This window comes from Dromiciops gliroides, chromosome 4 (assembly GCF_019393635.1).
Source record: "Dromiciops gliroides isolate mDroGli1 chromosome 4, mDroGli1.pri, whole genome shotgun sequence".
Taxonomy (NCBI): domain Eukaryota; kingdom Metazoa; phylum Chordata; class Mammalia; order Microbiotheria; family Microbiotheriidae; genus Dromiciops; species Dromiciops gliroides.
The window spans coordinates 220,010,452-220,027,376 of NC_057864.1; the positions used below are offsets into that span (position 1 = coordinate 220,010,452).

General features: G+C 39.7%; 1 protein-coding gene across 1 annotated transcript in view; it reads left to right on the top strand.

The window, feature by feature from the left end:
• The first annotated feature begins 289 nt into the window (after window positions 1–289).
• USP36 (ubiquitin specific peptidase 36) overlaps window positions 290–16,925 on the top strand; it is a 50,610-nt gene continuing 33,974 nt past the window's right edge. Inside the window, exons 1-9 of the mRNA XM_044005290.1 lie at window positions 290–405; window positions 3,054–3,197; window positions 4,319–4,580; window positions 5,033–5,254; window positions 7,208–7,318; window positions 8,382–8,484; window positions 11,669–11,736; window positions 12,438–12,508; window positions 14,168–14,250. Of these exons, the coding sequence (XP_043861225.1) occupies window positions 4,328–4,580; window positions 5,033–5,254; window positions 7,208–7,318; window positions 8,382–8,484; window positions 11,669–11,736; window positions 12,438–12,508; window positions 14,168–14,250 (911 nt within the window). The 5' untranslated portion in view covers window positions 290–405; window positions 3,054–3,197; window positions 4,319–4,327. The remainder of the gene's footprint in view (window positions 406–3,053; window positions 3,198–4,318; window positions 4,581–5,032; window positions 5,255–7,207; window positions 7,319–8,381; window positions 8,485–11,668; window positions 11,737–12,437; window positions 12,509–14,167; window positions 14,251–16,925) is intronic.

Genomic DNA, 16,925 nt, shown 5'->3' on the forward strand with positions numbered 1-16,925 from the left:
TGGAAAGGTAGTTCCTAGGAAGGGTAGACGACCAGGGAGGACACTGGCGTAAAAATCACGTGCTCTGCGGCAAGAAGCAGGAAGGGGCGGGGGGTGGGGGGGAGCTGAGGGGAAGAAGGAGGAGGAGGAGGACGAGGACTCCTGTGACAAACTCGGAGAACGGAAGCGTGTGCTGACTCGAGCCGCCGACCGGAAAGTGGAAGGCTCCGCCTCTTAAAGGAAAATGTGCCCTCGATGTTGTACGAGAAGCGCTTGGAAAGCACGGCGCCTTTAAGGCCCGCCGCTGACACGTGTTTGAAGCGCCGGCGGAGCCCCGGATGGTGCGTGTGAGGGTCCGCGAGCTAGTGGAACGCGCCGCGCGGCTTCTGACAGACTGACAGACTTCTTTGCCCTAAAGCCCCCTGGGTAAGTTGGGGGCGCGGGCAGTTGGGGGTTGGAACGAGGACAACGGTTGGCGGCGGCAACGGAGGACAGTTGGGGGTCCGCAGCGGCTGGAGAGGTCACTGGCAGTACTGTGGTGTGGGGCCGTGGCTGTGGTCTCTTGCCTCCAGAGGTTGGGGCTGGGGGTCGGGTCAGTCACTGGTCTGCGGGCGAGTGGCAGCGGAGAGAGAGAGAGAGGGTGACTTCGGCTACGAGCGCCTGGGCCCTCGCTTTTTTCCCAGGCTGGGGGAACCGGCGCCAGGGCCGGGGCCAGGGCCGAGGCTGAGGTGGGCGGCGAGGATGCTGCGCTCCGTCCCCGTGAAGGCTGACCGGGGGTGGAGGAGGGAGGGGGAACAGGCCGCCCTCGCAGGTTCTGGGGTACGTGGCGCACACTCATCCACGGGGGCTCCACAGCGTGTGCTGGGGTGCGTACGGGTCTCGGCTAGAGTCTACGCCAGGGGACCGGGGACATGACTATGGGCTGCGTCCCGTGTCTGTTCCCCTCCCCCTTTCCCCCCTCCGGCCCTATCCGTGCGGAGAGGATGCCTGGATGGGCCAAATTGCCCGCGTGCTTCCGTGATGGGGGAGGGGAGTTTTTCTTCGTTCAGTACTTGGGGTTCAGTACAAGGCTCTGCTAGATACCCTGGTGGGGTGCCATTCCTGCCCATCAGGAAGCCTTCTGGAGCGCCCATATTTCTGGCAGGTGGGATGCCTAGGTTCTTAATGCCCACCTCCCTCCTCGTTCTGCAGGTCCGCTTTCTAGAAGACAGGGTTTTGCTGCAAGGGTTGCTTTTAGTACTGTTATCTAGGGACTCGGCCCTGAAACTTCTCTTGCTGCCCACATTCCCTCCATCCTCGAATCGATACAAATGCTAAAATCGATTCTAGGGATCTGAAATAGTAGAGATCTCACTTTCCTTTAAGTCTGAGAGAGACAGCAGGGAGAAAGCCTGTTTTTGGTGCTTAGCAAGATGCATGCCTACATGAACAACATTTATGGGAGCAACGTCCAGGGGTTATTTGATTTGGTTTGTTTCTGGAAAGTGACTTTGAGCCGTTAAAGGGAATAAAGGTGTCAGTTTAAATGTGCTTGGGGGAGGGAGGGGACGCGACACAGCACTCTGCATATGGAAGAGGAAATAGTTCCTTTCTTTTAAAAACTGAGGTATTTTGAGGGAGGGAGGGAATAAGTGTTAAGTGCCTGCTAAGTCCTGTTACAAATATCTCATTTGATTTACGAGAGTTATTTTCCCGAAAATAACTCATAGTAAACATTTATTTCTGATTTTTTTCCCCTAGTACATAGTGGGATTGCTTATAAGGGGCAGTACTCAGCTATTTTTAGGATGAGGTAGATTTCTTCTGCTTGCCAGAGGAGCTTCCTGGACAGTGCCAGGTAACAGACCAATATAAAATTAAAATCCAAGCAACGATATGGGAAGGTCTTCAAGAAAGGGGCGTCTTGACTTGCCTTTCTCCCTGTACAGTGATTGGTCCTCTCTTGGAAAGCAGCAGTTTCATGTCTTAAAGCTAGCCCTGGATAGGGTTTGTACTTTTTCCATATTGTTAATCCTCCCCTTGACTGCATGTAGCAGGTGGGAGTATTTGACACATGGCATTTGGGAAGGACCAAGAAGTGTTATCTTTGAGGATATAGTGCACATCTCTGCATATCCTGGAGAGTAATATGGGCTTGAAAAGAGAATTGTGTGTTAACATGGTGGACATTTTGAGTATGCTGAGCTAAGCAATTTACCAATGGTTACTCAGGATCACTGAGTTTTTTTCCTCTTTAAAATTTTGTGCTTAAGCTATAAAGTGACATCCAGTAAAGGATAATAATATAACTTTATTTAAAACAGAACTCTTAATTGTGTAGGACATTTTCATAAGTTATTAAACATAAAATTAAAGTGTAATTTTTTTTAAAAAGCTGTCCTGATTTAGCTTTGCAGTCTTCAGAGGGTGGTCATTTGTTGGTCAGTTCCTAAAACTTTTGCTATGGTTTGTGAAATAAATTTTGAAGTTGGATAATCATCTCAGTTAATACTCTGAATCCTGTTTGTAAAGGAAAAACCTAGCTCTTCATCCTCATGTTAATGGGTTATGTTGGTTTATTTACTACTTTTTGTCTAGAACTTGTCTGACTCACTCCCTGAATTGTGTGGCTTGATAATGTAAAATGCTTTACAAATTTTAAAGCAACCACAGTAAATGTCAGCAGATAGTATACTCTGATATTCCTTGTGTTTTCCAGTTATTCATTAATTGAAAGGACAAATTTGTTAATATATCTGTTAACCCCTCAGTCTTTTCAAGTAAAATTCATGGAACATAAGAGATTCTAGCTAATGACTTTGCCATTACTTTTAGTACCTCTTCATTTGAGGCGGCCTTCTTGGACAAAGGTTGAGATAACCATGGCACATTTCATTTTCCCCCTCAATTAATCTCTGGATTGCTCTCTAGCTTTCATATACATAGCGAATGATGGGCACTTCTAGTGGTCGGTGATGGAAGTTACTGCTAGAAGGCCATAAGAGTAATGGAAATACCATTAATAATTTTCTGAGTGTGTCTTGGTTCTTATACTATTGATTCTGAGAGTTGATAATATTCTGTCCACCTTACAGTTTTGCTGACTTAAAAGGAAAAGGAAGAGAGGAATTTCCTAATTCAAGGGCAGAGAACAGCATTGGACTCGCTGGAATAGTTTGCCTCCTTCATAACCTGATCAGATGCTGCTGCAGCAGCTGGTCTAAATTCTGACATCCCAGGTGAGCCTTCGAAAGTTTCTGCATATTCTGTTATTGCTTCAACTTTTTTTTGTGAACCTGCACTGTGGAATGCTTTTGAAGATTTTCCCCTAGAGCAGGTATCTTGTTTTTAGCAAATTCAGAGAAATCAGACTTAAGTTTTAAATATATGGATGCATACCTATATACAGACCTATGGATGCATACCTATATATCTGTACACACAGAGATTATCATGTCTATACAGGGCGTTTCAAAAGTTATAGCGTGGTTTTAAGTGAACTACTATGCCACATTCTTTTAACACAAAGTGGGAAAGGAAATCCATAAAAAAGTAGATCATCCCATATTGCTATATTCTAGCTTGACCTTGAAATGGATGGTGTTTAGTTGGTGTTTATAATATCAAGCTACATTCCTGACCTCAAAGGAGTTTCCTGGTATAGATTTTCCTCATTAATTTTTTCTAAGTGTAATTCAAGGAATTCTTGAATCCCAACTCGTATGGTCCAGTATAAGTAACATAGTTGATAGTTGGTAAATTAGTTGTTCTCCTGACCAGGGTAAAGAAAAGAGAAAGAGGAGTGAAAAATAGTGCCATGAGTGTAACATCTTTAGAGTCATGGGTATCCAAATTTGTTTTATAAATTACTATTTGACAAGGAGATTTTTTGATAGATTTGTTTAAATGTAGCCATTTTGTTCTTATACCCCACTTGCCAATCCCATTGAACCTCCTTCCTTATTCCCACTCTTTTTTTTTTTGGTGGGGTAGTGGTAAATAACTTTATAAACAGACTTGTAACTTTGTATTTCAAATTGACCGATTCCTGCCCAGAGATCGCTAATCTTCTTGTACTCCTTACAGTTTAGTTTCTCTATATTTCTGAAAATATTGCAAGATTGTATAATGTCCATTTTGAAATCGATTCTCATTGGGTTATTTTTCTTCCTTACTTTAATTGAGACTCCTGATTAATTTGTTGCTCTGGTTTACCTTTCTTTTGTGAGGATTGTAATTGATGATCTTAGTTCCTTAGTAATCATTATGGAATGAGCATTGAGGAGAGTTTAAGGGAAATGACTTCTTATTATCTAGGAATTATTTATTTATTATTTTGTCTCTACCCTTTCACTTTCAGTGATGCACCATGCCAATTGTTGATAAACTAAAGGAAGCTCTGAAACCTGGTCGAAAGGATTCAACTGATGATGGTGATCTGGGGAAGCTTCTGGCTTCTTCTGCCAAAAAGGTCCTCCTACAGAAGATAGAGTTTGAGCCTGCGAGCAAGAGCTTCTCTTACCAGTTGGAGACCTTAAAGAGCAAATATGTGCTGCTGAACCCTAAAACGGAGGGTGCTAGTCGACACAAGAGTTGTGATGAGGCACAGATCAGGAGACAGGGTAAGTAGTCATTTGGAAACAAATATAGGTCAGATAATGCTGGATTTGAATAAGGTCTCTACCCCTGTTCAGTAGAAATAATTATATAGTATTTGTCTCAAGAGAAAATGAAGAGATAGAAGTTTAGGTTTCTCAAAACCCTTACATTTGTAGGTAGGTGGTTTTTGTCAGGTTTGGGGGGTTTTTTTTGGTAGTCCAGATAAGATGCTGCATTTGAGAGGATTTTCTTTTCTTTTTTTTTTTTAATTTTCATTTAGAATTTTATTTTCCCAAATTACATGTAAAAACAAATTTTAACATTCTCTTCCTCCCTCCCTCCCCACCCCCCCTTAAGAATTCCAGCAATTCAATATAAATTATACATGTGTAGTTATGCAAAACATTTCCTAAGAGAATTTTCTTGTGACTGTATACATATGTATAATTTTCCCTTCTTACCATTGCTTTTTCAGGCAGTGATCATGGGTTTGAAAGCTCTAGTGATGGCATTCCAGTCCCACAGAAAGTTCTCTTCCCTATGGATCGACTGTCTTTGAAGTGGGAGCGTATTTACCGAGTTGGAGCAGGTCTCCATAATCTAGGCAACACTTGCTTCTTGAACTCCACCATACAGTGTTTGACCTACACACCCCCTCTAGCCAACTACTTGCTCTCCAAGGAACACACTCGGAACTGTGAGTATAATTTTGAACTTTTTTTGAATTTGATAATGTAGCTACATCGAAGTCATCGCTCTGCAATTATGTGTTGATTTTTTTTGCAATGTGGCAGTGATCCATCTGTTCAGAATCAGTAGATTAACAGAATTTATCCTTAAACATGAGTATTTTTATTTTGTGAAATTCAGAAAATATTTAGTAAAGCAAATTAAAACTCTATCTTTTTGTTTATACTTTCTTTGCATAAACTGTTATTTGTTCTACATGAGAAAGACTTCATCTGAAAATCAGTCAGTGGCATTAGGAAGATGCTTAGAGGATTAACTCATACAGTTCATACAGTGGCAGATTGAGGTGTGTTGCTTTTTTTTTTTTTTACCTGGAGCTCAGTAATTGAGAAAATTTTTTTTTAAGTTGACCTCTTTAGTTTAGGTTTGTGTTGTTTATAGGGTTTTGAGATACTAATCTAAGTAGGTTAAAAGTGTTGAGGGCCAACTTTGAATTCTTTGTTGAAAAGCTCATGTTCTATGTTTTATGGTCTAGAGTTAGTTGAAAGGATAAATAGAATGCTGTGTTCCATGTGAAGTTTTAAGACCTCAGTATACCTGTAGCTACCCCCTATTAATGAAGTTTACTGAAAGTATCAGGCAAGATCGTACATGAAGTTCTCTCAGTGTGAATGGTAATCATTAAGTCCTGATGTGTTATAACTCATTAATTAGATAAAGTGAAATTAAGAGATGGAGAACAAATATTTTAACTTTTTTTAAATTTTGAGTTCCAAATTCTCTCCCTCCAGCCCCTCCCCCGCCTATTGAGAAGGCAAGTAATATGGTACCCATTATACATGTCAAATAATACAGAACATATTTCTATATTAGCCATATTGCCAACTAAAGGCAAGAAAAATAAAACGAAAAACATTGTGCTTCAATCTGTACTCTGAATTCATTAGTTCTCTCTCTGAATGTGGATAGCATTTTTCATCATGTGTTTTTTAGAATTGTCTTGGATCATTGTATTGATTAAAGTAGCTAAGTCTTTCATAGTTGATCATCCTTACAGTATTGCTGTTCTTGTGTACAATGTTTTCTTGGTTCTGCTTACTTTATTTGCGTGAGTTCATATAAGTCTTCCCAGGTTTTTTTTAAACCATCCTCCCAGTTATTTCTTAAATAACAATAGTATTCTGATCATATAGCACAATAGCTTTTTAGCCATTCTCCAGTTGATGAGTATCCCCTCAGTTTCCGACTCTTTGCCACCACAAAAAGAGCTACTATGAATGTTTTTGTACATATAGGTCTTTTTCCTTTTCCTTTCCTCTCTTTGGAATACAGAACTAGTAATGGTATTGCTGGATCAAGGAGTATGCACAGGAGGCAGCTAGGTGGCACAGTGGATAGAGCACCAGCCCTGGATTCAGGAGTACCTGAGTTCAAATTCGACCTCAGACACTTGACACTTGCTAGCTGTGTGACCCTGGGCAAGTCACTTAACCCCCACTGACCCATAAAAAACCAACCAAACAAAGAGTATGCACAGTTTTATAGTCCTTTGGGTGTAGTTCCAAATTGTTCTCTATAATGGTTGGACCAGTTCACAACTTCACTAATCGTGCCTTCCAGCAGAGAACAAATATTTTTCTAAGCTTAATTTTGAAAATGACTTTAGAAACTCATTAGATTAAAAGAATAAGGACCTGATACAAATGATAATCTTGCTAAACAAACAAATAAACTTGCTAAACAAACAAAAAACATGCTACAGTGTACTGAATCAAGGTTTTCATTAGCCCTAAGCAGAAAATAGTCTTTCCCTACTGATCATTGATTCTAACCATATTATAATTGTCTTAGTTCTCAGTATTCTCTTTGAGATTCCAGTTGCTATCTACCTCAGTCTTTTGTCGTTTATCATAGATTCTGTGGAGACTAGTTAGCAATTTCTTTTTCTCTTTATCTACAGGTCATCAAGGAGGTTTTTGTATGCTATGTGTTATGCAGAATCACATGATTCAGGCCTTTGCCAATAGTGGCAATGCTATCAAGCCAGTCTCCTTTATCCGAGACCTGAAAAGTAAGAATCAAGTAATATGAACAAATATTTATTTAGATCTAATTGTCTAGAACTATTCTGGGTACTATGGGGAATATGCAAGATATATAAGAAATATGAACTATCCTTAGGAAACTCATGTTCTTGTTGGGGAAACAAGACTTGTTCATATCAAAAAATTAGAAAACAAATGTACAACCACATATAAAGGGCTAAATTTTGTGACACAATAAATTGCAAAGGTTACAGAGATGGAAGAGGCTATTAGAGTTTAGAGTCATTAGGGAAGACTTAAGGAGTCATATAATATTTGAACTAGAAAGTTTTTGAACTAGTCTAGCTTCTTTATTTTACAGATGAAGAAACTGAGACCCAGAGGGGCAAAATTATTTTCTCAAGGTTCTAGAGCTAGATAAGTAGCAGAGCTGTATCTAGAACTCAGATCTCCTGACATCACTCTAGTCCAGTGTTCTTTCTATTATACCATGCTGCCTTCTTTTTTAAGAGGGACATGGGGCATGCCTATATATGTAAACCCACTTCCAATCATGAGCTATGGCCATTTATCATTGCTGGATACTAAGTGATCCTCTACCTCTGTCATAAGCAATGGGCAGGTTGGTTTTTAGAACAAATTGCACAATAGCTGCAATTTCTATGGCACAATAGTGCCATAGAAAAGTTATTTTTTTTGCTTTGTACTGACTCTTAAAGATTAAGTAAGTTGGGGCAGCTAGATGGCACAGTGGATAAAGCAACAGCCCTGAATTCAGGAAGACCTGAGTTCAAATGTGACCTCAGACATTTGACACTTAACTAGCTGTGTGACCCTGGGCAAGTCACTTAACCCTCATTGCCCTGCCCCCAAAACAAAAGAACAATATTAAGCAAGTCAGTGGACTAAATGTTCTTAGTTCCTGTTTAGTTTTGTGGGGTATCTCTGCTTTTCTCTGAAATATTAAGAATTTGTCTTTAAAGAATGTTGAGGAAAACAGGGAATAAAGTAGCTGTTTGAAAGGTAACATTTGAAACTTTTACTCACTAGATTGAATTTTTTTTCCCTTCCTTCTCTCTCCCATCATAGAAATTGCTCGGCACTTCCGTTTTGGAAACCAGGAGGATGCACATGAATTTCTTCGGTACATTATTGATGCCATGCAGAAGGCCTGCTTGAATGGCTATACAAAGTATGGACCTGTTTTCTTTACTTTCTGGTTGAGAATTTGGAAGCTGATTTTACTCTACTTCAGCCACAAATAGATGGTTACACACTGGATTTCACCATCATCTAGAAATGTTCCATTTCCTGAATTAAAGTCTCTGACATTCCTCTCTCCAACCATAACTGCCTAGCATTCTATTTCTCCCTAGGCCTCATCCTCCCTAAAAATGTTCTTCTCTACCCCCACTCTGTTCCCACCCCCTTCTAGTCCTCTTTTGCTTTCCTCTATCCCATAGTTCTTTCTTGGGCCATTACCTTTGGTTTGACTCCACTTCCCTCTCTCCAGTCTTAACCCAGTAGTTAGCCACTTCAACTCCACACTGTTTTCTGCTTTCCAATCCCTTGTCCCTTATCCTATTGCTGCTTATCTCTTGCTGAACCTTAGCTCTAGGCTACCCACCACTGAACTCCTTTGCTTCTACTTATATGTTGCTGCATGGAACTGGAAGAAGTTACCCAATTGTGCTGACTAGTATTTATAAATTCATGTTCTGTTTCAACTGGGTCCTCATTGCAGCAAGGCCTTCATATTTTTTCTTTAATTGATTCCCTAACTTACTCCCCACAAAAGCTTTTCTAACCTCTCTTCAAACCTCCCACACTTCTCCCTAACCCTGCAGTCACAGTTGAGGAACTAGCCTTTTATTTGTTGAGAAAATTGAAGCCATTCAACATGAGCTCCCTCTTTTTCCCTTTCTTTTCAACTCAAAATCCCTTGATATCATCATTTTCTATTCTCTCTTTCAGTTTTTGACAGTATGGTGACCCTTCTCATTACTGAGGTCAACTCCTCTATATATACTCTTTTTTTTTTTTTTTTTGGACAGGGCAGTGAGGGTTATGTGACTTGCCCAGGGTCACACAGCTAGTAAGTGTCAAGTGTCTGAGACCGTATTTGAACTCAGGTCCTTCTGAATCCAGGCCTGGAGCTTTATCCACTGTGCCACCTAGCTGCCCCCTATTTCTATACTATTTTTAACTCAACACTTTCTCTTTATTCACTTAGCTACCTTTGATCACCCCCTGGATTATTGCAATAGTTGCAATAATAATAATAACTTCCTGTCTGAAGTTTCTCTGCTCTCTGATTCTCCTTCTGTAACATGCCAGATCTAACTACATCACTTACCTATTAGTAAACTCTGGTGGCTTTCTTTTGCCTCCAGAATCAAATATAAGCTCTTCTATTTATGGTTTTTAAAGCTGTTAACAGCCAGACCCCACTCTGTCTTTCCAGGCTCATTATACCTCACTTCCTCTCTTGTGCTCTGTGATCCAGTCATATTTCCCTTCTCTTTATTCCTTATATATAACACTCCAGTTTCTTCCTGACTGTGCCTTTTTACTGTGCCTGAGGTACATGCCTTTATATTTATTCTTCAAATACTCATATCTTTTTTTTTCTCCATCATATTGTAAATTCCCTTGGGAATCGGGATAATTTCACTTATCATATTTGTATACTCAGAGCCTAGCACAGTGTCAAGCACAGAGTAGTAGGTATTTAACAAGTAGGTGCTTGTTGATTGTTTACTTTGAAGGGAACATAAATTTGTGGCATTCAAAAAAAATGTTTTTGTAGTCAGTACCTTTATTATTATATAGACTTCATTTTATATTTCTCAAACTGTTTGAAGCTTGAATCCAAAGGATCTGTAATATACTCCAAAGAAAGACACATCTATAGCCTCTGCTTGGGCAACCATTGTTCAGTACTCACCTTGTAGAGCCAAAGAATTAGGGATATTATTCATGGAGTTTCCAAGGTGAAGGAAAGTTATCTCTGTAGCCCGATTTAGTGAGAAAGCTTTAGCACACATATACTGTTTTGAAATCTAGATCTGTTTGTCAATTTTTTTTCCTCCATTGTTTGACACCAGTGATTCATTGTTTTGAGCCCCTTTTAATTATGTTTTATGATTAATAAGACTCTTGAGTTCCTGCTATACTTCTTGTAAGGGGAAAAACTATAAAGAGGTTTATGTGAAAGAACTTCTTGTCTACAGAAAATTGGGGTCAAAAGTCTGACATTCAAGTGATATAATTTTGTTCTTTGACTCTATTCCTTTTTTGTTTAAATACTCTCAGATTTGGCAACATAAAATGAATAATTATGAATTCTGTGCCGTATAGGTCATCTGTGCAAGGCAGGAAAAAAATGCTGTTTAAAAGCATATTCTTGGATATTTAGGTATTTTTAATAAACTAGCCATCTTTTCTAGGGTAAGTTTAGAGAGGGGATAAGTTAAGAAAAGACCTTCAGAGTATCTTTTTTTTTTTTGCAGGGCAATGGGGGTTAAGTGACTTGCCCAGGGTCACACAGCTAGTAAGTGTCAAGTGTCTGAGACTGGATTTGAACTCAGGTACTCCTGAATCCAGGGCCGGTGCTTTATCCACTGCGCCACCTAGCTGCCCCCCCACCTTCAGAGTATCTTATCCCCTGACTAATAGTAGCCATGTACATTGTGTTCAATAAGTCAATCATTAGACATTTATTAAGCATATATATGTGTCAGGCACTATGCTGAGCCCTGTGAATAAATATGAAAATGTGAATAAAGATAGTTTTTGCCTCAAGGAGATTACAATCTAATGGGGAGACAGCAAGCAAAAGGAAGCTGGAAAGCTCCTATGTTCATATGTAAGAGACAGTATGGCATATTAGATAGAGAGCTGACCTTTGAGTCAAAAAGACATGGAGTCAAGTCCTACCTTTCACATCATGTAACCTCTCAGTGCCCTGGGCAATTCTCATTTTTAAGGCTGCAGAGTAGTTCCTGATCTGCATTGATAGTTTTCCTCTCTGGGAGTTCTCTGTATCAAAAAAAAAAATCATAAGTCCAGTTCTTTGAAAAAGCCCCTAAATACCTTAAATATTTGTGGCAACAAAATCTAATTGCTATTTATGAAGGTAATCTGAGCAATGATGCATTTAAGTGTGGGAAAATCCTGGTATCTGGACATTGTTTCCTCCTGCATGAAAGGAAATGTCTTGGGGGTTAGAGTGTTTTGCCTTAGTGGAGTAAGATGACCTGGTTTGTCATACACTCTCCCCCTTAGCTGTTTTGTAGGAGTTTTTCAGTTATATACTGATCTTGAAGTTTCCCATCTGTGGATCATGTCACATGCTGTTGAAATCTGTTTTGCAGATTGGATCGCCAGACACAGGCAACTACTTTGGTCCATCAGATTTTTGGAGGTTACCTCAGATCTCGTGGTGAGTAGAGACTTTTTATTCCTGTCTTTCTTTGCTGGAAGTTGCAGTAGTAACAAAAGAAATCCAAAGAATCCCTACTGTTTCTTTCCTTTTTTTTTTTTTTTTTTTGGCATGGCAATGAGGGTTAAGTGACTTGCCCAGGGTCACACACCTTCTGTTTCTTAAAAGGACATAAATCATGGAACTTTAGGTGAAGGACAGTGGACCTCCAGGATATCTTGTACAGTATAGAAATCTATTGGTTATTGGAGAAAAAGATTCCATTACACTACTAAGGCACCTGAGTGCCTTGCTCTGGGCTCCTTCTGGTTGGTTCCCTGTCTTTCTGTCCTTGAATGATATAAGTTCCGAATGAGACCCCTTACCAAATATAATGACATTTGCAAAGCTAGTTTTATCATAATCTCTTGCTAATGTCATAGAGTTTTTTTTTTTAGTGAGGCAATTGGGGTTAAGTGACTTGCCCAAGGTCACACAGCTAGTAAGTGTTAAGTGTCTGAGGCTGGATTTGAACTCAGGTACTCCTGATTCCAGGGCCGGTGCTCTATCCACTGCGCCACCTAGCTGCCCCCTGTCATAGAGTTTTGAAAGATAAAAGCTTGAAGCATAGTAAGTTTTGGGGAAAATGAGAATCTGCAGCAGTTACAATTAGCTACATTGCTGCTTGACTAATTGCTCTCTTGCTCTCTCTTTTATTACAGTTAAGTGTTCAGTATGTAAGAGCGTCTCTGATACCTACGACCCCTATTTGGATGTTGCATTGGAGATCAGGGTACAGAATTATAATATTGTCACTTACATGTCTGGGTTAGGAAAGTGGGAATTTTAACTTTTTTAAAAGGGATAGATGAGAAGTGAGAAATGTGTTGCTTCAGTGAGGTTTTTGGATAGTTTTTCACAAATATTTTGGAGATGTAAGTTTTCCTTTATAGAAGGACATTTTTTGCTGTATTACAACTTTTGTGTTGTGATAGAGAAGCTGTTGTCTAATTTCTTCAGTCATAATCTATAACCTTTATAATAAAAATCTGAAACCTTTAAGAGGAAAAATACTTGACAGTACTCTTGACGATTCTGTTAATTGACTCAGGAATATGTGTATGTGTATTTAAAATCATTATTTGAGATCTTTGAAGGTGGAATCTGAAATAACCAAGGAAACAAAGATTCAAGCTTCTGAGCATACCAGTTTATTAAGCAATGCATGCCAATTGCGTAACAAATTGGGACCAGGTCTTCCTCAGCTTGGCATTGGACCACAAATATAGGGGGAGACAGATTTTTTAATATATTAAAAACAATCAAAAAGACCAATTAATTAAAAGAAAACAACAGGATTGGGAGAGAGAGAGAGAGCAAACAGGTACAGTTGCCTGAAATCAGAAAAAGAGCTGACCCACTTCCCCCTCAAGCAATACTATTCAATGAAAGGAACATGGAAACAATAACTAATTGACCAGTACAGAGGCAGTTTTCAGATGGGACATATAGGTGCTTGAGATGTGAGAAAACTGTGATGTTTAAAATTTTTATTGTGTGATCGCCTTAAATTAGAAACTTCAGCACCAGTCTTTGGGCATTAAACATTTATTAAAGCATACTGGTATTCTAATCAGCAGTCAGTCACTCTCACTTGATTCAGTCAATCTAGATTAATCTCCAGGTGGGTCCCTGAGTATCTGCTAAATCCCATTATTTCATCACAACTCCTTGCATCAGTCTTCAGATCTGATTGGGTTTCTGGTCAACATAACCTAGGTCTTTAGTTAAGCATTTCTAAGCAACTGGTAGATATGGTCCGTCTTCCCAGCCCGCAGGACTAGGTTCAAAAAGTGCAATAATGTTTTCTCACAATTCCCATAATTGAATAAAGTTTTCTCACAAGACAGAAATAGAGCTAGACCCATATTTGAATAGAAAGGGAACTGAGCTAGATCCGGAATTGAGCAACAAGATGAAATCAGTATAATTCTCTCTATTCCCAGAAATTCCCTCAGTTCACAAAAAAGGTAACATTATGGATCTACTGTCTTTCCTAGTGCTTGCCATTTGACCTTGTTAGACTGGAATTTCTTTTTTTTTTTTTTAACTTTTTTTTTTTGGTGAGGCAATTGGGGTTAAGTGACTTGCCCAGGGTCACACAGCTAGTAAGTGTTAAGTGTCTGAGGCCAGATTTAAACTCAGGTCTTCCTGACTCCAGGGCCGGTGCTCTATCCACTGCGCCACCTAGCTGCCCCTAGACTGGAATTTCAAAACTCATTCTCATATAATATAACTCATAATATAACATGAATGTTTGCTTAACTCAAACTAAAAGGTTTAATTTTAGTATTCTACTGTGTATATATGTATATATATATATATATAAAATATATAAAAATATATATATATAAAAGCTTCTATTCTCTTATCTTGCACTTCTCTCTTACAGCAAGCTGCAAATATTGTACGTGCCCTGGAGCTGTTTGTAAAACCAGATGTCTTGAGTGGAGAGAATGCATACATGTGTGCTAAGTAAATAAGCTTTTGGTTCTTTCTCTGGGTATTTTTAGAGTTTGTCATCTCGTCTGGATATTTCCTTTTTAAAAAAATCATAAACATATTTTCCAGTTATATGTAAAGACAGTTTTCAACATTTGTTTTCATAAGATTTTTAGTTCCAAATTTTTCTCCCCAAGACAGAAAGCAATCTGATATAAGTTATATATGTACAGTCACATTAGACATATTTCTGCGTTAATCATTGTGAAAGAAGAATCAGAACACAAGGGAAAAACCTCAAAAAAGGAAAAAGAAAAAACAGCCAGTAAGATTGAGAGGTTAAGTGACTTGCTCAGAGCTTACTAGCTTTGTGACTTGCACTTTCTCTCCATTATGTCAGGCTACAGGAAAGGGAAGGGGTAGGGAGAGGGGAATAAGAATTTTACCTTTCAGTCCAAAGGATAAGGGGAACAGGAGAGTGGGAGTTCATTAGCTCTGGATTGTTAGGGGAGGTAGAAGGAGAGGGAAGAATCAGTTGATTTAGGGTGCCAGGTCAACTGGGCATGATGTCTGAAAAACAGGTGGAGGAAAAATATAGGCAGTTGATTGAGGTTACTATCCCCTGGGCTTAATTTTTGGCTTCCTTACCTCTGGGCTGAATTCACACTCAATGGAAGGCTAAGCCCCTTGTGGGGAGCACCCTAAGACATATATAAACTCCAATGTTGGGTATTTCAAACTGTTTGTTACTTGGGTCCCTTCCTATTTTCCAGTCTTATATATTACTCCCCTGTACATTCTATGGCCTGCTTGTAGTTCATTAAGCACTCCCATCTCCCATATCTATCTTACATTGCTGGCATGCTATGCCCCCTCACTTCTGACTTTTATTTTACCTGATGCTTCTAGAATATCAGGGCAATTTTCCCTGACAATCTTTTGGAGTTTTTTTGTTTTTTTGTTTGTTTGTTTTCCTGACAATCTTTTGAAAGATGATGTCTTAGCTCTTACTTTGATCATGGTTTTCAGGTAGTCCAATAATTTTCAAATTATCTCTCCTAGATCTATTTTCCAGGTCAACAGTTTTTCCAAGAAGATATTTCACATTGCCCTCTTTTTAAAAAAAATTCATTGCTTTATTGTGTCTTGGTTTCTCATAAAGTCACTAGCTTCCATTTGTTCAATCCTAAATCTTAGGCAATTATTTTCTTCACAGAGCTTTTGTTATCTCCTTGTCCATTTGGCTTTTCAAGCTGTTGACTTTTTTCTCATGACTTTCCTGCATCACTCTCATTTTTCTTTCCATTTTTTCCTCTACCTCTCTTACTTTATCTTCAAAGTTCTTTTTGAGTGCCTCTATGGCCTGAGACCAATTCATATTTTTTTGGAAGCTTTGGATGTAGGACCCCTGACATTGCTATGCTCTTCTGTGGGTGTACCTCGATCTTCCTTGTCACTAAAGAAGCTTTCTATGGTTCACAACTTCCTCTGCCTGCTCATCTTTCCTTCTTTTACTTGACTTTTAACTCCTTTTTAAAGTGGGGCACTGTTTCCAGGCTGTACTGTCCCAAGCTTCAGGGGGTCCCAGGTGGTATGATTTAAATAAATAACCCCAGGCCAACTTGCTAATTAAACAGATAACAAAATTTTGTTTACTTGTTAGCTTAGATGAGCCTGTGCCCCTCCCCTACCTGAGCCACTGCCATTCAAGATTTCTTCCTGATTCCCTGCTGGGGTAGGGCAACCGAATTCCCCCTCAGCTCCTGCAGCATCCCTATAGTCTTCCCCCCTGGCCAGTTCAGCCCTCTCACCAGACCATGAGCTTAGTTCCAGAAGACCCTGGAACTGAAGCTAATTCTGAGGCTCAGGGGTAAATTTCTCTGGCGCAGCCTGCCTGAGGCTGGATCTGTGTCAGCGTGACCACAGGGTTGGATTCTACTTCCAGCCCAACATAGCAGCTCCCTCCTGCCGAACTTCTAAGCTGTCTTTGGCTGGAAAATAATCTCAGCCCATCTTTTTGTGGGTTCTGCTGCTCTAAGAGTTGTCTTATGGCTGTGTTTGGAGTTTTTTGGAGTAACTGTATCAGAAGCTCTGGGCATTTACTGCCTTTGCTCTGCCATCTTGGCTTTGCCCCTCTATAGTTCTTCCCTGGTTTCTTTCAAATCCCACTTTTTTTTTCTTTTTACAGAGCAATGAGTGCTAAGTGACTTGCCTAAAGTCACACAGCTAGTAGTGTAAAGTGTCTGAGGCCAGAGTTGAACTCAGGTCCTCCTGAATCCAGGGCTGGTGCTTTATCCACTATGCCACCTAGCCGCCCCTCACTCAAATCTCACCTTTTTATTTATTCATTCATTTATTTAAAAAAAATTTTTTTTAATAGTCTGTTTTGGGGTTTTTTTTGTGGGCAATGAGGGTTAAGTGACCTGTCCAGGGTCACACAGCTAGTAAGTGTCAAATGTCTACGGCCAGATTTGAACTCAGGTCCTCCTGAATCCAGGGCCAGTGCTTTATTCACTGCGCCATCTAGTTGCCCCTCACTCAAATCTCACCTTTTTCAGGAGGCTTCCTCCACCAACAAATAGCAACTTCCCATTTCAAGTTACATTCATCTGCTCTGTATTTATCTCATATATGCCTAATTGTTTACATATTGTCTCCATCAGGCAGATTGTATGTCCCTTCTGATAAGGGCGAAAATTCTATCTAGT